The sequence below is a fragment of the Pagrus major genome, chromosome 19 (assembly GCF_040436345.1).
Source record: "Pagrus major chromosome 19, Pma_NU_1.0".
NCBI lineage: Eukaryota > Metazoa > Chordata > Actinopteri > Spariformes > Sparidae > Pagrus > Pagrus major.
The window spans coordinates 12,114,788-12,139,782 of record NC_133233.1 but is presented as its reverse complement, the minus strand read 5'-3'; the positions used below and the strand labels follow the sequence as shown (position 1 = coordinate 12,139,782).

Here is a 24,995-nt window from a genome sequence, read left to right as displayed (position 1 = left end):
GTCTAGTGTCCTGTGTTAAGTGATGGTGAATTAAAATGTGGGTCAACCTTGAGCTCCAGGTCCAACGTGGAAAACTAAAGATGTATTTTAAAATGCTTGATTTTTAAAAATCCCTTCCTCATAATAAACTGAAATAAATCTGCTGTGTAAGATTTTTCCCAGCGACACTTTACTTCAGTCTCGCTTGTGCCAAACACCTGTTCACCCTTAATTCAATCTCGCACAGTGAGATTTCCAATGTGATTCAGAGATCCAACAAAAACATCTCGCAATTACGCACAAAAACCATCCATAAAGTAAAAATAATTTCAAGAAACTTACCCAAATTAACGAAGCTCATCACCATATCTGCGTCATTTAGAAAGGCAGTTTCTTGATATGTGGCCAGAGGTGGACTCTGGGTCGTCCGCATGCTCTGATAGCGGTCCAGCACGCCTTCCACTGGGCTTTTCTCCTCGCTGGATATCGTGTTGTATAAGTCCAACATGAAAAGTGGAGCGGAGTTGTACTTTCCGTGCGACAGATGCGGTCTCGGTCTGTGCGGCAGCCCGAGGATGGACAGGATCTCCTTCTGCATCTCCCTCTTCTCGTGCGTCCGCAGCCGCCGGTGGATGAAACCCGGGTGCACTTCGTTGTTTCCATCCAGTGAATAATTACTCCCCGCGACCAGGAACATGCAGTAATAAGCGCTCCACCACAATCCGACCAAGGCAAGCCAGCAGCTGGTCATGGTGTTGTCCCGCTGTGCTCTCCGGAGTCCCAAGTGTGTCTGGCTTGGAGCTTCAGTCGCCTATCCAAACGTAAAAAAAAAATGTGCGTAATGGTAACCAAAGTCCGTCCGAGAGCGCGCTGTTATCTGTCGCAGCCGCAGATCAAAAAGCAGAAACGACTCGTGTATCAAGCCATTTGAAATACTTTCTAAAGAGAAATGCGCAGAAAAGCGTCGGACCTGCTCTCATTTCTGATTCCCGTAGCGCGCTGTCCTGCTTCAGGATAAAGTGCACCATGTGAAACTTTATTCTGAGCGCTCCGGTAAGTCGGTCAAAAGACACCGTTTGACACGAAGTTCTCCAATAAAAGAATAACAAGTCCTCTGAAAGAAGCCATTTTACTGTTTGCGCTCCAAAAATATATGATTCTCCAACGTTGCGCACTGACAAAAGCCGCCCTTTAACAGTGGAAGCGGTCCCAGTGACGGTCACCTACTCCTACAGGCTGTGTGTGTGAGAGTAACAGGAATCCGCAGGTTGCAGTCCATAATATGCGTGCGCGCGCGTGTACGTGCGTCTCTGTGTGTATGCGTGTTCAGAAACCGCCCACTCCGTGCGCACTGAGCCAGAGGTGGAGCTCTTCAGGCTACAAGGACAACTCTTAACATCATATTTCCATATTCTGTCCGCTGCAGAATAACAGCCGGTGTGCTGTCGTTAAAACGCAAAGTTACTCCACATACAGCATTCATACAGTCATATACAGTCTCTGTGATACGACTTCATCCAAGAGTCCAGTTTTTCATACTTTTGTTTAACTTTTGTATGACATTGATCTGATAGGGGTAAAACTTCAGAATGGCCACATGTTTTTAGTTTTCTGTAGAAGAATATGCGCACATTGTTTCTCACATTTAAGCTTAACTTCTCTTTCATAAGGTTTAGATAGTTCAATTTATTCCTCGGATCTGAAAAAGTACGCACTTCAATGAAATCGTTAGATCTACTATAATGAAGCATGGGCTTACATCTCTACACATCCAGAACCAAGGTGTGTGTCCACTCCAACCAGGCAGAATAAATGTTGCCCAGTTGAGGCACGACCCCTGACGATGGAGTGGGAAACAGCAGGCAATGACGCGCAGCACCTGCAGAGGACAAGTGATCTGATCTCCCTCCAGCACGAGGGTCATAAACGCTATTAATTGTATATCATTTCAATATTAAACCAGCGACATGATGGGTCTGCACATTCAAATTACCGCCTCTGTTAGAGGTATGTATGTAGTTTTGGGGAAGACATTAATCAGGAGATCTTCATTGACTGATTTTTATGCCTAAACAAACCTTAAAGGACAACACAACTGAATACTGTTTTACTTTGTTTATATTTGGCGGACCCTGCCACCTTTGTAGCTTCAAACAGTGTTCTGGGGAGCTTATTTTCCTCTGGGCTTGTTCATTCAGTTATGGAAAAATAAATATGTCTGAGTTTGTACTATTTCCTCATTAACATAGTAAATATTAAAATTCTAAGTTTGAATTTCTTCTCCAAAACTACATAGTGCCCCTTTAAAAGCAAACAAATCACACAAACTAGTAAAATGCCTGCTGCAAAATGTCACGCTATAGTACCTTATGTTTATTCTATAAACTAGGATATGACAACTGAATATGTCCCAGAAACCTCAAGGAATTCTTTAAAATCTTCATTTCCTTCTCTCCCTCCTCTCTCTCCCATCCTAACCTGTGTTATGTCTTCGTGGTCCCTTCAGTCTGTGATGGTCCTGGTGATAAGGCCCAAAGGTGTCCATATCTCTGTGTGTCTGCTACTGCTGCTGCTGCCAGAGCCTATCTTATCTGCATGTGAAGAGTGAGAACCAGCATCAAAGCTGCACATACCACCACCAAAACACACACACACACACACACACACACACACACACACACACACACACACAACTGCTAGATAGCTTTCAGACTAAATTCAAAATCTCACTCTCATACAGCTAAAGTGTCACATTTTTACCTTACACAAGTCCTTTTACAGCACGTTAAACCAATTTTTGTCATTATCATTAAAACTTTTGCTGCAATTTTTACATTTTAAAATGTTTTCCAAGCGGAAATCCTGTCTAGACACTATGAAAAAGATGCACAAAGTCTTGAAACTTCAATGACACACATTCTTTGTGTACCTGTGTGCCTGTATTGGAGAGAAATCCCACTGATCAAGCTCTAAAATAACAGAACCATGACTAAAGACACCATACTGGGCTGACAGAGAACCGGTGCTCTCAAGGTTGTCATTTATCAGCTTTTTTAGCTTCTTTTGGACTCAAAGTCCCATTTGCTTATGTTCCTGATTTATAACACAGATTCAGTGGTTTGAGCAACAAAAAATAAAAAAGACTTTTTTCACTGGAAATGATCCAGTGAATGGTGAGTTTCCTCGAAATGCTTTCTTGGCTCTAGCACTAAACAGAAAAGGGGAAGTAGTCCTTTTGCGGATAAAACTATGAAAGGAAATGGGTGATTTTGGTGCTGCGTACGAGTCACCTCATGGAATCCATGTTTTAAACACTTCATGGAACATTATCCTCGGGCATGTGTCATATTAAACAAACACAAGTCAGCACAAAAACATCCAGCTTCCTCCTCCTTTGTGCTTCCAACAATCCAGTGCTAAAGAAGCTGCACGCTGTGGGCTGACAGTGATCGAAAAAAGCACTTAAATGCTTCTATATGTCCTTAACATTTCCCTTGACATTAAGCAACTGTGTGTGTGTATGCGTGTGTGTGCATCCCCAGAGGCAGAGCAGGTGATGTGTGTATGTATGCTGGGTGAATTGGAAGCAGAGGGAGGAGGAGGAAACATTAAACAGAGGTTCTGTGTCCTGTCATCACACTGTCTAGACAGGACACCTCCTAGACCTAATGAGGTCTTTGTCTGTCTGTATCTCTTTCTTTTACGCACACACAGGCAAACACGTCACCATACATCTTGGTTTTAGTTGGTCTTCAGTCGTCCTGTGAGACATTTTTATTAAAGAGTATTAAAAGGTCACGAAAGAGTTTGCACACGGAGAATTTTGTATGCGTGTTGGTGCTCAAGTATGACACACAGACACACACACTCACACACACACGCATGCTAAATTAAGGGGAAGTGTGCTCCAAAACCATAGGAATGCTTACACCTGGCATAGATCTGACAAGAAGTGCTGAATCTCCTGCAATAATTACAGTATATCACTATGGTTACTAGGTCACACTCGCACACAAATGCGAAACACATCTTATCCCAGTAATCAAGTGTTTTTCAAGTCAAAGGAACAATGGCGAGCTGCTGCAGGTTTCGTGCTTTTGATGCCTTTTTAAGTCTTTTGTGTTGGATTAGTTTTGTGGTCGCAAGCCTTCCTATAGCTCTGCACGACTCGTTACATAAAGATATCTCGGTCATACAGCTCAATGAAAAAAAATTCAAAAGGTGAAAGACAGTTTCTTTAAACAACATGTATATTCATAATTCACAAATAAGGAAATCAAACTATTAGCAGACATTCAGTTGAAGAAAAAAATGACACTTTGGTTTAGTTTAATCCATTTGGGTTAAACCCAATTCTGGGGAGCACAGACAAAGCTGTGTGTGTGTTTTTCATCAAGAAAATGAAAGTTAAAGCCCCAGTCTATACTTGATGTGGAGCTCCATCCACTCCCAGCCATCAGAGTCTAAACGGCCTTCATTTGCAGACAGCTGTGTACACGCTGCTACATGAAATGTGGAGCTTGGGGACTGAACGTTGGGAGGAAAACGGTGCTGTACAACAATTAGAAAGCGTGACTTTCAAATAAAACACTAACTTTACCTTTATGTCTTATATTTCTGGTGTTTCAGATGTTACTTGTTATAACTGAGCATATTGCTCACAACTGAAACCCACACCCATACTAAATAATAATAATTAAACCTAAAATACAACAGGGTGAATAAAGTGAACATTGTAACCATTTTAGTACAATTTTATTGCAGAATAAAGACTTTGTAGGAGCTACTACTCACCATATCTACTTCTGAAATGTAAGAAGTGATGCATAGATTACAAGCTAATACGGATGGCTCGGTATTGAGTAGGCAATGTCGGAATACAAGATCAAACCGGATGGAATATGGTCTCTATGGTTCAGTATTGTTGACACAAGTTCAATGTATGTTTAAAAACACAACCATTGTCCTCCAACATGGATGCAGCAAGATGTGTTAGATCACCTGAAAATCACAATTCATGAGGCCTCTGTAAACTAAATCCTACGAGAATTTTCCTCCTTTTCCTGCTCCAGTAGTGAACCTGGTTGCCCCGGCGACAGCTTCTGATTGGATGACAGGAACTCCATGGTCGATCTCATACTGCATGGCCTGGACAGAGGACGAACGGCTAAGTTAATTAAAAAACCCTTTTTTGCATAACAGAAAGTTTTTACATAATAAACTCAACCTGGCAATTGTGAAGGCTAATTTGCCAGCTTCCTTTCTCAGTGTCTGACGTATCATCTGATGTTTCCCTGAAACTTGAACAAATGTATGGATTTCTCTAGGTTTGAACATTGTTGAGAACATTTGGGATACTGCAAGTACACAGCTCAACTATGTTAATAGACATTTTAATGTGGAAATGTTACATTTTATTCCTTAAAGTGCTTCACAACCAATTTGAGTCACGACTACCTGAGAAAAATCAGCACTGGGACTTTTAGCTCACAACATCCTGAAAGTTCGAATAGAGGGTTTTGTGTGTGTGTCCAATCAGCACGCACACTTTGACTCTCACAAACACACTTGATAAAAACTATTTTAAGGCAAATAATATCACTGGTACGTCGTACGGTGATGTCATGTAAAAACTATTTTCCACAACCATCTGGGGACCCCTGGAAATTAACTTGGGACGTATTTGCAGGTTTTTTTTGGTTCCTCACAGTCAGTTTTTTTATTTGCTACTTTTTGTTAGTAACAGTTACCAAATTGGAAAGAAAATAAACTGAACAAAATCAAAGGAAAAAACAGTTTGCATATTATACAACATATTATTGTCAAATGATCTCTGATGCAGAACACTGCGTTATGACAGGGATTTATTTCAGTAAATCAGTGAGAGAACTGACCTGTACCTTCTGTTGTACATATGTCATATGAATTAAGAAATGGTGGCTTCATAGATCAGGTATGATAATATAGAATTCCTATGTGAGGTGTACCTGTGTGAAGGACGGAGCGTCGTAGCAGCTGTACATGGCTGAGGAGCGGTCGGCCCGCAGACACTGCTGAGGGAAGGAGCTGATCTGTTCTGCTAACTCCAGGGCAGCCTGTAAAGCTGTGGTAGCAACATGAAGTCAGTCCAAAACAGTCACACACATGAACACATACAGAAAAATATTCACACACTTAGCAGTATGGCCATTTATAACATACGAAATGTATACAGGTTGATAATCCCTTCTCTTATAAAAAAATCCAAAATCACCAGCCCCTCTGTGCTGCTTTGTCTCTCTGAGCTTTACCCGTGCCACTCTGCCTCCTCAGCCACATCAAAGCACTGGACTACATCCAGATCAGTCCTATGGAAAAAACTACGCCTCATGATGCCATACTTTGATGCCCTGCGTGTGTGTATGTGTTGGTGAGCTGCTACTTCTTCGCTTCCCTCTGATGTTAAACCCGCGCTAAGTGATCATCTCTCAGAGAGGCCAATTAGGCCGAGGCTCGACTGTGGGAAGAAGAACTTCCTAAAAGAATTAAGCTAATCTTCTTTTAACGTCCAAGGAGAGAGGGGAGGGAATGTGAGAATCACACATGGAAAGGCTTTATTGGGATTTAAGGATACGGGAGTGCTCATGCATTAATATAATAGAGGAAATGCCATATTGAAATGCGTGCATAGCTTAATCCTCAGACTGCTGCTTGAATGAGTAAGGAGAGTACAGTGCTAATGTTGAGTTATGGCTTCAGCGCGGTGTTGGAGCCAAATAAAGAGAACAGATTCACTGGAACAAATTGAGATTATATAGGATTTTTGTCTGATCTTACCTATAAGACAGTCTCTTAAAAACTGTTTCCTGAGAGAAACTGGGTCACAGGCCTGTTTCTCTGTGGTATACACATGAATCGTCCTCACAGTGAATAATGATTTCTACTTCCCACCCCAACAGACGGAGGACCTCCAGCCTCCTCTGTATCTGGTCTTCACATCTCGAACATTTGGCATCGAATGACCTATAATACAAACTACAATCCACTGTAAATATACCACTGACATCTTGTGTGCTGCACTGGACTGACGATCCCTACATTTTCTTTGTCTTAACCACCTACTTGTTGTGTTTTGTGTTATGAGCAGAAACTCTGGTTGTATATAACTACTACAGGATAAACAAAAAAGCACTACAATGGGAGTCATGTCGGTAATCATGTTTAAGACTGATGTACGGTAGCAGGGTTAAAAAAGTTAGCTAATTTCAGACCACATTTTGATGAGTCAAAGTTTCTGCTTCCGATCTGGAGACATCTGATCAAAGATGAAGTTAAAAAAAAAAGCCTAAGAATCTGTCTAAGCGTGACACTTTTTGATCCTTGATGATATGAGCCCTATCTAATGTATGACACTGTCCTGATGAACACGTAATCTTAACTAACTCCAATACCTTGGCCATCAGGAACAACTCTGTTAGCCAGTCCGTAGGCAAGAGCCTCCTGCGCTCCGATAGGTCGTCCAGTCAGAATCAGGTCGAGGGCTCGTGACAGACCAATGAGACGCGGGAGCCGCACTGTGCCTCCGTCAATCAGGGGGACTCCTGAAAGAAAGGTGTTCAGTGTAAAACATGTGTCTGCGCCAAAAGGAGTACCAAAAAATCTCTGCAGAGAATCTAAAATAATTATTCAATTATTGGTTTATTTGACAGGGTCAGTGCACAGCTTCTGAGCTGGACCAGAGTTAGCTATAAACTGATTTATAGCTGTAGTCCCTGAGAAAACATGTTTACAAGACAAGAAAATATTTCATGCTACATCTCAGACCACTGCATTTATACTTGTTCATATCAAAAGTCTTGCACGAGCCTCAAACGATTATTTCATTATTATTCAAGTAGTCAATCAGTATTTTATTACTTTCATCAAGAAATAGTCAAATTGTCTCTTGTTCAAACTTCTCAAATGTGAACATAACATAACTACTTTTATCTGTTTTACAGATAAGAAAACTCAGACAACTTTCCTTGATTTTGTGACATCTTGTTTCACCGTAACATCGAGAAAAAAAAATTAATTGGTTAAATGATAATGTAAATAATTATGAGGTGCAGCCTGCCTTACACCCTAAAAGTAGTCTGTATTACAGACAGACTTAAATCATCTACACTTTCCTGCTGCACAATCGGTCTTTTACGTTTGGATTCCTGTGCCAGTGAAAAGCATATCCAGAATACAGGGGTGGGCAGCTTTAGACAAAAATTAGGATCCCTTAACTGCTAAAGGTGAAAGGAAATGTAGGCCAGTGTGTCACTGAATTGAGTTCAGGACACTTCAGCTGTGTGAAAACAGTCAAAGAAACACTAAGAAATACATAACATATTGCAAGCATTAATCTAGGTTACAGCTGTCAGGGGAACAAAGTTTTTGAACAATTTCATTCCTTAACTGTAACTATGTTTTCCTTCTGTCAGTACGTGAAAACTAAAATTCCTCCTTACTCTCAGTCTCACTGGACACATTTGCATTATTACTGAGTCTACCACAGAGAAAGAAGGATGGGAGGGAAGCGAGGGACAGAAACAATAGGAGAGAGAGAGCATACTGCAAGGTACAGTAAGCTTCTGGCATCTGTCCTAATTTCTAAAGAGCACCAGCTGGAACTGGCATACTTTCTACCGTTCAGCGCTCCCAAGTTCCACGGCACAATCCCGACTCCCTAATTCCTCCAAGTCGCTGATTCTATTTGACCGCCCCTTATTGAGAGCACATGTGTCGGACATGTTTTCATAACCCCAAATCATCATGCTAGCTTTCAGGGTTTTTTTCTCTCTTCTCTCATTCTGTAGGGAGTCGTGGAAATACTGTGATTCTATTCATTCTCTGCGAGCTACTCTCTTTCTCCATGTCGTTCAAATGAATTAAATTGGAATACATGGAATACCAGTGTTAATACATGTGCGACCAATCCAGGGGCCTGGTTTTGGGTTCAGGCAGTCAGCACATATGGCGCTCTGACAGACAGAAGACTGTGATTAGGTGGGGGAGGAGGGTGTTATACTGTCCGCAAATACTAGATTTCACTCAAATTTTCAGTCATCCCCCATTACAGGAATGTATTCGACTGAAATGTGAATTACAGAGTGCACTGGCAGAGCCGATGAAATGCCTGAATTCCCTTTTGCTGCAGTTCAATCGTAAGAATAGCACACATCCTTGCAGCACAGGTGTACGTGAGGTTCAAGGTCTTTTCAATATTGACTGAGACAACAACCGAGTGTGTTTCAGCCAAGGTTTTACTCTGTGGAGCTTTGTCTTAAAACACATGTAGTTACACACACTTACATTTCACAAGGGCATTCCTATACAAGCAAGTCTGCACAGTTCAAACACACACACATGTTGTCTAGTAGTTCCCAACCATCATTGTCCGGTGTACAGGAAATTCACAACCCTATCAGATAAAATCAAGAGGCCATCAAGTTTCAAATGTGTTAGTTGAATTGTTTCTAAACTCATAGTTAACACTATTGATGAGTGGGAGAGCCTGGATTTTTCAACCACTTATCCATTACTTTTCAATATTTCAACCACTTTTGCTATACTTTTTTGACAATTTTAACTGTTTGAACAAAACTTTTTCACATTTATTCTTTAGCTAACTATTTTGACAATTTAGCTAAAAGTAATGGATAAATGGTTGAAATAATTAGCTAAAAGTAATGTCTAACACTTGTATCCATTACCTTTATCTAACAATTGTATCCATTACCTTTAGTTAACTATTTATCCATTACTTTAAGCGAACAATTTAATAATTATATCTTCCTGTTAAGCCAATCCATGTTTTACAGCTGACTCAGTATTTTAATACTACTACTACTTAAGTATTTAATCCTTTCAAATCGTGCATGTGATTGTTTCTTTGTGTGTTTTTGTGTTTGTTTGTGTGTTTATCAAATTTGTTGAGCTACTCCTACTGCAGAAGTACCCTCTGGGGTACATGTAGCTCTGGTGAGGAATCGCTGCACTAGTCCTCAGTGACAGAAAGTTGATTTGTGCAAAGAGCTTCTTTAGGTCGTGTCTAGCACCATCACCCTCAATTACAGGAAAAGACAGAAAGAAAAATAAAAAGGAATGACGGAAAGAGACAGGAGGTTCTCTAGAAAACAGTAAGCAGCACACTGAGGTGTAATGAGGCAGAGAAGACAGAGCCTGGCTCTTGATAGATAAAGAGGCAGGTTGACCTCCAGTCTGTCTGTCTTTGGTGCTGCTGTTGGCACCATCGCTATCAGCAACCGGAAGGATCTCCCTCCTTATCCACAGCACTCGTCTCCTGCACCTCCAACCCTCACCCTCCTTTCTCTGTCAGATAGTCCCGTCTCTGATGTGTCCTGTTTGAGGGAATTTACACAGACCTGTGCTTTGTCCCACATGAATGGGAGCTGGGAGGTTGGGAGCATGCACCTCCTTGAAGTAGTTTAACACAAAAGGCATGCTTGGCTTGAAAGAAGATGGCTGAAGTGTAGAGAGGTGGTTTTGATCCCCTATTCCAAATTTCATAGAAGAAAATGTTAGGAAGTGATCCTGATAGGAGATAGTCAGTGTCCGCAAAACAAAACCGTGGATTTGTCGTTGTTGGCTTTTAATAATGAGCTAAACATTTGCACAGGAGCCCTGTGTGCTCTTGTTCAAAGCAGATAAGCCCATTGTCAAGACTGTGGCTTGTTATTAACAAGGTGGAACATGAGTCAGCAAAGCCTATTGTTTAATAACTAGATAGGTGGTTCTCTTCCTGCATCACAGGGACATCACAGCTTATCTGACGAAGTCTGGAGGAGAGTACAAACATTGTATTTTATCTACTTGCTACAGTGTTTGGTATAATGTGTCAGCCTCTGATAACAGCACAGTTGAGCTCTTCCCGAATCCAATACGAGTCATCACAAAAAGTTGCATTTTTAGTCTTCTGCGGAATTTTGTTTATTGGTATCCTCAGTGAGCATTCATTTGCTAAAACAGACCATTTAAAGTATTCCATTACATTTTTCAGCACAATTAATTTTTGATATTTGAACAATTTCTAAAGAAATACTTTCAGTCATATTTATTTATGATATGAAGTTTATAACTGCTATAACTTGTACTGATTAGCTAATGATACAGGTGCTTTTAGATGGTCTGCAAGGAGAGCTGACTACAATGCACGGTGGCTTTTTTAAAACCTTTTAAAAACCTGAACTATGGCAATGCTAGGGCCAAATTGACTTCTGTGTACATAAGAGGGCAGGAAGCGACACCTGGGGCGGCACTGTGCCAGCGGTGTTAGTTCAGTGTAAAAAGCAAAGCAAACGTGATAACAAGTCTTGGTTGCAGCAGTATCATGGGAGTTCTGTAAAATAGGCTATCAACTCCCTACCAGCTAAAAGACTGCTGACCTGTAGCTGACCCCTCGCTGACCCCTCACCACATTGTGGACTTGGTACCAATATCAGATACAAAATTGATGACCTTTTCTGTTTTGGTTGCCAAGTACAACAGGAGGAGACCACACTCCACGGGACATCACATCCACCATCTACAGCTTCTAATAACCTGTGAACAGAGTGTGAAACACGACACACTGAAGTGTTCTGGTTTGCTGCTGGTACTGCTGGTATCCTCACCACATCAAAGCAAGACCCACTACAATAGCCTCCCATGAGGGTAATGCGATTAAGTTTGATGTGGATTAACGATTTCCGGACAACTCCAGACTAAATGGACAGAGGGAAAAGAGCAGGCCTTCAATTGGAGGCTCACTTTGAAATACCCGCTGGGAATGAAGGGACGTAGCTCCCATTGGGCTGGGTCAAAGATGAGTGCCACACAGTTAACTTGATTTCATGTATTTAACCCACTGAGTTAATACCAGGGCTGTGTATTCTTTAGTTTGCACAGAACCCTTATGTGAGACCACCAAGGCTGCAAAGAGGGCCTTAAACCATGAAACTGGCAGCTGCCCCCAAAGTCACTAAATTTTAGGCAGTTTTGGCAAGTGTGAGCTGTAACATGAACCTATTTGTGACTGCCTATATTTTGCCATCGTTTAATGCACGTAAAATGTTGATTTCGTCTCTGTACTCCACTGCTGTGTCCATTAACTCTGGAAAAGAAACCTGAAGTTTCAAAAGCTGTGCCGTTTTGAGGCGAGATGATGTAACCACTGGACTATGTCACTCAGTTTCAAACTCACTGAGCGGGTGTTTTAATTGGCCCATGTTATGTCAGCTTTGGACTGAGGTTTGACTTCGTTTCAACATGTGGCTTCTTCTTCTTCTTTGGCCCTCTTCGTCTGTCCCTTGTCCAGGTATGAGACAGGACTTAAAACTAAGAGGAAGAAAGAGGGAGGAGACACGGACATGACTGATTTGTGTGTGTATCTGAAGGGTCTCTATTTCAAACAGGAAAATCAGAGGAATACTATCATAGCAATCCTGAACAACCTCCATGCTTTCCTGATTTAGCCTCACCATTTAAAGAAAAATCCTTGAATGAAGCATTACTGGAGTATTTTAAGTTTCCTTTTCCGGTGCCAACTTCTTTTTCTGCTGTGTGATGTTCCTCTGGTTTAAGAAACCAAAATAACATCAGGGAATTAGGTAAGCACGGTGGTTTTTCATTCAGGTCTCTCAAAATTCAATGAGCAGTAGACACTAATACCAGACCCCTGTGACGCAACCATCTCCTCCTTCTCATTTCCTCCTCGGCGGGGCAGAGGGGCCCCAGACAGGAAGCCGCAGGTTCGGCAGCCAATCACGTGCCAGAAAGCTGTCAGATCCTTATGGTTGCCATTGGCCCACATCAGAGCAGTGCAGTGAGCCTCTGAGGGTTTTTGGACTCCAAAGCCATCAGGGATTCCCTTCGGCTGCTGCCATCTGTGCCCGACCCCAAAACGGTTACAGAATTCAACCATTAAAAGGAAATAATCGGTAAGAAACACAGGATCTTTAAATAAACTGTGCGTCCCACAGAGCAGCGCTACGTTTGATGTAAATGGGCAGGGAAGTTTGGTTTTCAATTGTTTAATGTTGGGAAAATAAAGTTTAAATGCATGCTGCTGTGTCTTTTCCACAGTGAAGCAGTCTATTTTTTTTATAAACATAAGGTCTTATGTGAAATGTCTCGTTGTGAAATGCAGCCCCATCAAATCGTGTTAATGTTTCCTCATCCACCCCAGGATTTAAAGTACAATAACTACAGGCTTGAAAGGGTCAAGATGCTGGTTGTGCAGCATTCAACTACGCAGAGCATGGGCACATAAATGCTAAAAACCAGGAGTCAAAGTAATAATCACTCGGCTACATCTGAATGAAAAACCACAGTGGCTTTAACTAAGCTGGGGGAAACGACGCAAATGTGTTGACAAACAAGCCTTGAAGATATGTGGCAATCAAGAGGCAGAGAATTAATTACTGGGAGGAAATGTGCAACTTAATGTGTTGAAACCGCAGCAATGCTCATTTCTACCTCCCAAACATAGTTTTGAGCTGATGGAAGAGGTCTGAGTGCAGGCGTTGGATTAATTTCATCCCTGATGGGACATGCAGAGCTCAGACTGAGATTTTAGAATCTGTTGAAGAGAGTTTTGTCAGTTTTCGTCACATATGCACAGATAATAAAATAAAAAAATTATAACCAAGGCATTATGCATCTTCTCCTGCGTCTCCTCTAATCTGTACTTCTATCTGCAATTCAGGCACTTTCCCACATCTCCATTTTGTTTCTGGCAGACAGCAAAGATTGTGCTAAACTGTAATTGCAAAAAATCAATGACAAGCAGAGGACATATGCAACTAGATTCGAGTCATAGTATCTTCTTAGTATCATTTTAAATGAAAAAAGAGTTGTGCTACTGTTACCAAAACCATCATTTTTTTATTCCTTACTTTGAGAAATATTAAGATGATGTCTGAGGATCCAGCTGTACAGGAACTTTTCCTACATAAAATAGTCTTAAACTGGAAAAACTGACAAACTATCTGATCAAAAAGGAAACAAGATGATACATTGATCAGCCAAAATATGAATATGACTAACAGGTGAAGTGAATAACATTGATCATCATGTTATAATGCAATGTTCTTCTGGGAATCCTTGGGTCCTGGCATTCATATGATGCCACTTGTCACGCACCACCGACCCTGTAGACCAAGTACACACCTCCTCATGGCAATAGCACTGCCGGCTATCAGTGCCCACCCCTCCATGGATCGGACTTCTGGCACATCCCATGGGTGCTCCATGGGATTGGGATCTGGGGAATTTGGATGCCAGGGCGACGCCTTGAGCTCTTTGTCAGGCTCCATTCCTGAGCAGTTTTTGCAGCGTGGCAGGGCCACTGTCCTGATCACACTGCGTACCATTACCATGAGGGAGTGTACTTGGTCTGCAATGGTGTCTGGATGGGTGGTGCAGGTCATGTTGCATCCACACAAATGCCAGGACTCAAGGATTCCCCAAAGTTACATTGCATGGTAACAAGATCAATCTTACATTTTTCAGTACTTGATGATTTTTGATACTTCACACATCATTTGTTAAGTAGTAGTGAAGTTCAATAGCTATCGCTGGTGATTAACTAATTGCATTGGCCGAAATAATTTACATACATAATTCTGTTGGAGGCTTGTTCCCTGTTTTACCATTAATATGGAGCATTAAATCATGGTGGTTTCTAAATGTTATTAAATATTATGTTTAGCGATTGAATAAATTATTTCAAAGCTATTCAATATCTAAAATAATGGTGGTAAATGGATTCCTAAGTACCACTGCAGCGACTGGAGCGAGGCCTGGCACTGAAGACCTGCCACCAGACAGTGTGGGAGGATGGACAGTTGGACAGACAGAATGATGACGGCACTGCCAGGATGCTCTCCTGTTAAATTACAGGCCTGAGATGATAAGCCCTGCATGTTTACACTCTAAATCTAGTACTGCCAGTAAATTATAGTACAACAGTTGTATTTATAAACACCATGGTCGTATTTTAAACCCTCTAGCAGCATGGCTAAAGCAATGACAGCTATATGAGAGATGCTGCAATGGTCCGACATGAGACACTTCTACATAGTAAAGCCAACCATGACCTGCTGGGATCAGGATTAGCTTAAAGTGTTTACAACACAAGATCCAAAGTACTACTTGTTCTTTTAAAACTATAGTCGAGTCAGCGGGCAAACCGTGCCAGTAGGCTACGAGACGCCAAAAAAGGAAAATGTTGTTTATGAGGAAATTGTGTGACATAAATAATATGTAAGCCCTGTTTGGCCCCGCAGTGGAAACCTGGCAGTCGGTGGCTTCCTCTCCTACTTATCAAGACTGCCCAGCAGACTCTGGCTGTGATGCCAGAAGGTCACAGTCACTGGTGTTATCGTACCGTGACTACGTCCTCACAAAACAAGAGAAGGCTGGGGTGATAACAGAGGACAGAGTAACAAAGTTGAAAAATAGAAACAGCGTAGACTTCCTGGCATTAGGAGACAGATGATGTATGCTTGGATTCAAAGAAAAACAATGACACTTCCACTGACAGGCAGAAGGAGAGTAAGTGGGAAGAGAGATGGTCTGCTGGTTCTTCTATAGCAGGAATAACAGCAGAATGTTTCCCATTACAACTGCCAGCAGTGTTAACAGTAGCAGGATTGAAAGATAAACGGCATCTCCATTAGCATCGCCAGTATTTGACTGACATTATACTAGTAACAGGGAGTGGTTGTCATTGCAGTGGGGGCCGTCCAAGTAATAATACTACTAGCACAAGCAGAGAGAAGTGTTTTAAGTAGTTGTAGGAGCAGAGTACTAATACTACAACTGCTGCAATATTACTACTATGACAACTAGTGACATTTAGTCACGGCAGTAGTTATGTAGAGGTAGTACTGTGGAATAACTGTCATAGTATCAATACTATCAGTATTTGTTGGAGAAACTTGAAGGAATAATATCAGCTGAAATTAATGTTTTTACTAAATGTTTCACTAAAAATCACTTTACTGCCCTTAAAGGGACAGTTCACCCCAAAAATCAACAACAGATACTGTATTTTTCCTCTTACCTGAAGCGTTTTATATCCATTTAGATGGTTTTCATCAGCACTGAGCTGGCTAACGTTACAGCTCAGCTGAGGAGGACGCCCTTAATGTTTACATCTCGTCTCTCATTCATGAGTAGATGTATACTTCTTTCTGCGGGTGTAGTTTGGTGGAAAGAAAATAGCTCCTACATAAAAACTGCTTATGTGGCACTTTGAGCACAACAAGCCGAGTGCCATCTAGTTCCATTATATACAAGAGATGGCAGACATCTCAAGGGCCGATATCTCCAAAGCTTGTCATTAACACCCATGCCACCTAAATGAATAAATAGCACAGGTAAGAGGAAAAATATGTAGTTTTGATTTTTGTGATGAACTGTCCCTTTAAACAGGGCCCTGAACCCCCAAAGTCTCAGTGAAACTACCTTGAATACATGTTTAAAAGCTTCCAGCAGTAATGGCACTAATAGCATTTTTTAACAAAGAATTAGTAGCTTAGTCCGAGCACCACTACTAATAGAAGTACAGTGCAACAGAGTGCAGTACTGAGTGTCGTAGCAGTAAAGACAGCAGTAGCATGAGGTGTCAGACGTACCAAACCTGCGACAGAACACCCCCATGACGGCGCTCTCCTCCACCACTCTCAGATCTGCCAGCAGAGCCAGCTCCAGCCCTCCAGCCACGGCAAAGCCACTGACTGCTGCTATCAGCGGCTTCGACAGCTGCAAACGGGATGGACCCTGGAGGAAACGGCCAGATCATTACATCAAAACACACACACTCTATACATGCAAAGCTGTATGACTTAACACAGTGTAAACACAGAGGGGATACACATTGTTAACAAGGCAGCAACACCACTTCCTGTAGAATACATCCACTGCACATTTGTAGCATGTCCATGTGAATGTATATTTTCACTATGCATGTCGAACTTTTTTTTGCCTCTTTGATTTTCATGGTTTAAAAGTGTTCCAGATTTTATTTCCCGGTGTCTTTCTCAAACTGGTCAAACAAATGAGTAACAAATGATCCGAGTTCTGGCTGTCACTGAACAAATGAAGCACTGTGTGTATTCTGTAAGAGATGCAGTGCTATAATTTTCTGCACAGGAGGTCCACTCAATCATAAAGACTTAACATGCAATCCAAACAGCTTTCATGCAGGCTGCAGTTTTTATGGCTTACAGTACTTCATTTGTGATATGATCCTTATTCTTTGTCAAGCAAATGCAGTGTGCCAGTGGATTTTCTGCACATGAACAACACACAGCTGCAGTTCCCTGATTCAATATCAGTCCCTAAACCAAATTCTTTACCACTACCTGTCGCCCCAAATCAATACAGACCACATCTTCTGCTTTATATTTTTGTGGGAACCTTTAGCCCTCCATTAAGATCATGAGGAAATATAGATATAACCCTCACCAGCGCGCGCACACACACACACACACACACACACACACACACACACACACACACACACACACACAACCCAAGGAGCTCACCATCGGACCGGGACCCTTAGTGACATCTTGCTCCAATTTGAGGGAGGCTGTGTGATTGGCCAGCTCTTTCAGATCATAACCAGCGCAGAAATTCCCTCCTGGAGGAGACCACAAAATTACAAAGTATGGCAGCTGGAAAGTCAGAGAGGAAGGGAAAATGATGAGGATGAAAAAAACAACAAGTTGAGCTGGAGTCCGAGGGCTGCAATTTGGATAGCAGCTTGCTTTGGGCTGGCTGGCACACAAATGCTTCTCTTCCCTAAAGAGCCCAAATCCAATACATAGTCACAGATCATGCATGTGCTCAAACACACGCACGCACACTCAAATGCACATACACAATATCCTCATTAATGGAAGACTAACATACTTCAACCACAGCCCCTTCCGTTGGATTCATGTGGTAATTACAACATTACCCAAGAGGCCTACAAACACTATGTCACAGGCTCAGCCCGGGACTCATAAAATCCTCCTCTCTCCTTAATGTAACTGTAATGAAAATGATTATAACAAACATATGTGCCAGCAACACCCATCAACTGGGAGCTTTGATTACAGCTGTGGGTCAGCGCAGGGCAATTATAGAAAAACAGTGCGTCATGCTGTTTATGGGAGTAGTGATGTGACGGAGCTCCCTAAACCCCTTTGTCCTTGTAGGAGAAAAAGAGCAGAAGCTACGAAGAGCTGCTCTATTCATGGTGGATGGTACCACATTATTCAGACTCTTTGAGGAAGTTTGTTAGTGAACTGAGAGGTAAAACAGAGCGACAGATACTCTATTTACTTATCATTTGAGTGATGAACACAGAGACATAAACTCTTTGCAGGAGTTTAAAAAGTGCAGTGTAGTTACATCAGAGATGTTGCAATGAAAGAAGAGCAATGATTGGGAGACTAAGCTGAAGCATTCAAAGGTCATTTAAGCCTAATTATGAAAAGAAAACACATTTTTCATGCTGAACACACAAAAAACTTGTTTTCATAGGGACCATTTCTTCTGTAGAAAGAATATGATGCGATCAAAAGTGTGTTGACAGTCGTGTCTGCCCTCCAGGGGGTCACAAGATAAATCTCAGGTGTGGCGGGATGATTAACAAAGTAGTAAAGCAGAAAAAACATGTGCTAAACAATTACAAGAGTTTCATTTTTACTTCAGGTTGTACTTACACTTAAAGCCTCTAAGAAGTTTTTAACAGGAAAAAAATCTGTCTTTAGTTAAACTGGTCAAAAATAATAGACACACATAAACAAAACCACTGATGAAAAATCACATACATTTGCTTCATTTTAAGTGGATACAAGCAAAAAATGTTGGAGACATTTCCTTTTTAAAATGACAGTAGGCCTTTTTTCACCATAGACATTTTGACACGGTAGGAAGAGCACAGGTGTAAAGCATTAAATTAACTAGAGACCATCTTACAATGGGATCACACCGGCCACGACAATCAACATGTTCACGTTCTGATCCATGACTACTCAGTACTACAGAACTCAGTCCTCCTGGTTCTGACCTCGCCTATCTTCAAACTATGCCTGAACTATATCATTTTGATCTCAACTATAATCCTGTGGAGTTTCATGACTGCATCTTTCCTGGTTGTGACGCCATCGCGCTGACAATAATCTGTCCACAGACAGACAGCCATATAAACACCTGGGAAAAAACACAATCCCTTCTGCTACTGCTAAAAAGTTGTCTCCAGGAGCACATTTTGCTATGATGAGACAAACACACAGACTCACAAAACTGAAAACATTACCAGCCTACGCTGTCGTGGCTGGTAATTATAGCTGAATTCCATTCAGCTGCGCTCAGTTTCAGTGCTGACTCACTGTCACACTGTTGTGACTTAGTGGGACACATGAAAATAACAAAAAGGTGCTAATGTTACAACCCCGATTCCAAAAAAGTTGGGATGCTATGTGAAACATAAATAAAAGAGAACGTGATAATTTGCTAATCCTTTTTCAATTATGCTGTGGTTAAAACAACACCAAGATAATGCATTTAATGCTTTACCTCATTACGCTCATTGATTTTTGCAAATATATGCTTATTCTTAAATTGATGCCAGCAACACGTTTCAAACAAGTTGGCACAGGGGCAACAAAAGACTGGGAAAGTTATGAAATGCTTAAAAAACACCCTTTGGAACGTTCCAAACCTGTAACAGGTGACAGTATCATATATATATATATCAAAAATCTCAGTCATTCACAAGCACGGATGGGGGGAGGTTCATCACTTTGTTAAACACATGATTGTATAAAAGATATTAGTACATGGGCAAGAGACCACTTTGTAAATCCATTACTGTAAAAACAGTTTGTTTACAAATGATTGCAATCTGTTTTCATTTATGTTCTTTCTTGGAATCAGGGCTGTATTAGTAAAAACATGTGTTTTCCTACTATGACAAGTCAAAATGTCTCCTGTGAAAAAGGCCTATGCTCCGTGAACAAAGACAGGTTTGATGGAGAAGAACTTGATTGGTCAGCACATTAACTTGACCTCATTCTTTCAGATGAGTTGCTGCTGCTGAATTTTGTTAATGTAAAATCAAATCCAAACCAAATTCAGGGCTGAACAATGTGTTTTTATGGGACTAGTGAGGCTTTACCGACATTAAAAGTGGCTTCATCTCAGTTCAGCTGAACATGTGCCTGTAGTGACACAGCTGGGCTGACATCTAGATTGTACCTGACCGCAAACGCCCACAGAAATCCGAATCCCAAACTCTCTAAATATGTGCCAGCATACTCAAAACCTGCAGAAAGCAATTACTCTTAATTTTACAAGTTAAAAAAAACATGTCGACACTGAAAAACGAGAGCTGAGAGAGTGATCGTGTCAGCGCTAATATGGACAAAATGGATTCCTTATGTTTTCAGAAACACTACATCCAAACTAGAACCTCCCTGCTTGTCATCTCATAACACAGACAGACTGCTAATCACCAGTGAAGGTCAGTCTTCTTGTTACAGTGGAGCAGCGATACAGGACGACCTGCTGACAGGAATGTGTGGTGGGACGATTAAAAGCACATTAAAGACATTGTGGGAATCACAGAAGAGCAGCTTTAGCTGGAACGACCTACTGTGCTAACCCATTTAACACGAGCTAATTACTCTCTGACACACACACACACACACACACACACACACACACACACACACACACACACACACACACACACACACACAGTTTTCTGTTCACAGCTGAGACTGGTGGCACTCAGCAGTCGTCATCTGGAGAGGCTCCAACCTCTGAAGTACCAAACAAAGTATATACTTGTGTCTCTTGAGGCCACAGTGCACATTCTGCTGCAGACAGGTTGATCCAGGTTGAAGACATTATTTCCACTGAGGGAAGGAGTTCATTCAGTGTGTCTGATGATTATTTTTAGAGTTATTAGGAGCCATGGCATGATTCTGGCTTTGGGCGGCTGACACAGTGCAGGCCACCTCACAGGTGTGTGTGTGTTTTTTCTGTGTGTGCACTAGTCTGGTCACCAAGGCATGTCGGCAAGATCTAAGGACTTTGTGGAGCAACAGCTGGAAAAAAAGATGGAAAGGAAGAAGTTGATGGAGAAGATGTAGGTGTAGTGCTGAGGAAAGAGGAGACGAAGAGGTGAAGGGCTGACGAAAGGATGAAAAACAAATTTTCACAACTGCAATATAGAACTTCTGTGACCTACAATGTTCATTTTTCTGGTTTGTGGATATTTTCAGCTCATACAAAAATTATAATGAAGGGCTATAGACTCTGCTCTCCTTGACTTATTAAACCCTGAAGGTAAGAAGTTTTGAAATACACTCAGATATACGACACGATACGATATATTTTCTTGTCCCCGTGGGGAAATTTGTATTGGACTCGTCATGCTCAAATAAAATAACACTTCAGTAACTACTGCTGCCTTCAGAAATATAAACTCGCTGTGTTTCTTCAACAGTACTTTCCCTATTTTGTTACTGTGCAGGTAGTTGTATGCTTCTGTGCTTTTGTAATTGCGTAATGCTTCGCCGTTAGAGCGAGCATGACAGCTACGCTAGCGTAAACACAGAGTTCAACCAGTTCAACCGGAAGAGCATAACCGACTACCGCTATGAACTATGGGTAAACTCGCGAAGTCAGGAATAAGGTGAATAAGAATAAATGAAATGATCAAAATGTGTGTGGCATGAATAACAACTTTCATTTCATTGTGCAACCCTGTGTTGAATAATTATAAATAATTTACCTCGAAGGCTTGATGTTATATATGTCATGCTCACTAGTTCAACTGAATATACATTTAAGTTGACGCATCATTATTATGTTTACAGTTAACCGTTTAACAACAGCATATTTATGTATAAGTATGTGTTTTTAAAATGAATGAATGAATGAATCAATCAATCAATCAATCAATTCAAATAAAAAAAATGTCCAGCACATAATCCCTGGTAAAACCATAATGTGATGTTTTTAGACTTCTGGTTCTGGTAGGTGTTTTTTGTTACCTTTGCACAAAGCAAGAATATCTTTGTCGCCCTGTTTTCAGTCTTTGGGGTAAGCTACGTTAACCGGCTGCTGGCAGTAACTACAAATATAGCATATGCACATAAGAATGATGTTATTCCTCTCATCTTAATCTTCAAGAAAGCATATTTCCCATAAAGTCAAACCTTTCCTTTGAAGCTGAAATATAAGAAAAGGAGGGAAAGAGACAAAAAACCCTCAACAAGTTTTAAGCCAGGCTGACACTCTGCACTATGTCTGTAAGAATCTACCTGAATCAACGAGCAAGACACTTCTCTTACCTTTCCCATGCAGGACAGCCACGTTCAAGTCCGGGTCACTGTCGAAGGCCTCCAGCTCCTCGAGCAGACGCCTCGCCGTCTCCTGGTTCACCGCATTACGCACCTCAGGGCGGTTTATCCCCACGGTAACCACGCACCCCCTGCGCTCCGTGACCACAGTCTGTCCCGCAACTAATGACAGAGAATGATAAAGATGCACAGACAGAAACCAATATGGACCGCAACACTTAGAGAGAGGCCGACTCACAGACATTAAGTTTAAACCCCACAGTAGGAGGGATGGAGGTGGAATGTAAATCGTTTTATGTGGACAGACTTGATAACAGAAACAGCAACAGACGGTGAAACAATGAAAGAGATGGTCTGGGCTGAGGTGAGGTTCTTGGCTTTCGCTCTGTCTCACTCAGTGTGTGTTTATAAGTGTGTGTGTGCCAGTGATTGTGGCTTGAGGTTGCAGCAAGCAGTTGACCTGACATTGTTGGGGTCATCCCAGGGAATCCAGCTGTCAACCGCAGCCAGAGGCAACTGCATCCAAGAGAGAACAGCAGGGAAGCAAAGCCACTGGATGCATTAACCTCTCTCAGACAATCTATTCTAAGGAGAAGAGACTGCTAAACAAAACCCGGTGAAGTGAAGCTAAAGGCAATTTGTCTCAGGCAGCCCTTTTCTACTCTGCTACACCACAAACAAATTATCACACAGTGCAGTGTGTGCAAGGGAGTGGAACCACAGTTTAACTACCTGTGTGTAGTGCTGGGATTTCATTTTATTTCACAGTTACATTTTAGGACTTCTTATTGTGAGCAACATGCAGCGAGCCAGCAGGGCATATTAAACATTAGGATCACAGTTTAGTACTGTAATTGTTGGAGGGGGCCTTCATCCGATTATGATGCATTATTAACACATATTTAAACTGCAAAAACAATTAAGAATGGCTCTAAAATGATAAGTCAATTAAAAAAAATGTCATTATTATTTTTGAGTATGTCATTTATTTAGCAAAAAAGCTATTATAAAAAGACGTTTTAACAAAAGAGGAAAACTACAGGTGGGACAAAATACATTAAAGGGGCACTATGCAGTTTGACAGGAAATTCAAACTCAAAATTTTAATATTTATAAAAATAATGAGAAAATAATACAAACTCAGAATTTTTTTTTTTTCCATAAATGAGGGAAATAAAAACATAAAAATCAGTCAATGATGATCTTTCTCTTTTGATTAAAATGTCTTCCCAAAAACTACATAGTGAACCTTTAATAACGACAGCATGCCGTTTAGGTTTTTACACTTTCATGGCCTTTGTATTGTGCTTGCTGGCTCACTGGGTCACTTAAAGGGTAATTCCACCAATTTTGCACATAAAAGTGTGTTTACAGGTCTTGGGGAGTTCTACTGCATGTGTGAAAAAAGTTGTAAACCTGTTGTGGCCAAGGACATTATAATTATACTGGGGTTGTGGCTCCAGAGGAAGCGGCATGTCATCTGATAAATTGCCTCCAGTGATGTCACTCAGTGGTTAAGTTGCATCATGGGTAATGTAGGCGACAGGTTTTTAAAAGATGTTCACCGGTCTAGGATTGCAGTCCTATAACACTGTTGGAAAGTTTAAAAACAAATGATGAAAATCGACACAGCAGAACCAGACAGATTTTTTATTCGACGCCCTCTTCTTCCTTTTCCAAACCGTGTGCCTACATTACCCATAATGCAACATACACGCAGCTTCCTCTGGAGCCACATAAAGGCTTTATACTATTAATATTTTTCACATATGCAATAGTGCTTACCTAACCTAACCTAACCTTGTCAATACACCTTAATCTGGACAATTGGTGGAGTTAATGGAACTGAGCCCTAATTAAATCTGATTTATTACACCTGAGCTTGTTCCTTTATGACCCTTCAACATGCAAAGGGTCTGCAAAGGTCTATCAATCACATAGTAAGTCAAACAAGTGTAAAATAATAAGTGTTTAATTACACAATTGGGGAAATGTATATCGGCATTTGTAGTGAGCATTGCCTCTTTTTTGTATTGTGTTGACTCTTTAATGACTTTATTGATATAGACAGGTGTGTTATGTCTGTGCTGACATGTCGGCCTCTGCTGCCGCCAACAGTCATTATTGAGTCACTGCATGTTTCCACACATACCTCTTCCTGTGTTTTCACCTCCTGCTGTAGTGCTGTAGGATTTTGCTGTCGACAAACTCGCTTTTATCGACCGTCCAAATGTTTTACTTCGATAGGAAACCCATAAAACCGGTGCCAACGTCGGAAAATGTCTCAGCGCCATTGATAACTCACTCGTGAAAAACCTAGGAGCTGTGACTCACAAAAAACAGTCGACAGTCAGCGCTTTCGCATTTAAAAGCGATATTTCAATGTCTTAAAATAAAAAAACTAGCAATGTAGAAGGTAACGTACGTTCTATGCTATGCTAGCTAACTCTGAGCTAACTTCAACACAACTTTGATACGAAGGTGCAACGCTTTTATCCTCCCCTAAGAAACAATAACAAGACACAAGGTTCTGAGGCACATGTTGGTGCATTGCAGTGGTAAAAACTACCACCGTGCACCAGAGGGCGACATCGAGCCACTTTACAGGTCAACTGTTTCCCCTGCAGTGCAACG

The 24,995-nt window shown here is 41.3% G+C and overlaps 2 protein-coding genes across 2 annotated transcripts in view; both read right to left on the bottom strand.

Moving 5' to 3' along the window:
• The window catches only part of bmp6 (bone morphogenetic protein 6), a 50,416-nt gene extending 49,185 nt beyond the window's left edge, over positions 1-1,231 (bottom strand). Inside the window, exon 1 of the mRNA XM_073487900.1 lies at positions 322-1,231. Coding sequence (XP_073344001.1) covers positions 322-730 — 409 coding nt within the window. The 5' untranslated portion in view covers positions 731-1,231. The remainder of the gene's footprint in view (positions 1-321) is intronic.
• A 3,481-nt stretch (positions 1,232-4,712) lies between these two features.
• LOC141014518 (enoyl-CoA hydratase EchA19) lies at positions 4,713-24,832 on the bottom strand. The gene is made up of 7 exons (XM_073488343.1): positions 24,514-24,832; positions 22,353-22,523; positions 17,541-17,638; positions 16,629-16,773; positions 7,410-7,559; positions 5,967-6,082; positions 4,713-5,127 (listed from the first exon to the last, which is right to left on the bottom strand). Exons 1-7 carry the CDS (start codon positions 24,653-24,655, stop codon positions 5,020-5,022), a joined length of 930 nt encoding a protein of 309 aa, XP_073344444.1. The 5' UTR covers positions 24,656-24,832; the 3' UTR covers positions 4,713-5,019.
• Positions 24,833-24,995: the final 163 nt, after the last annotated feature.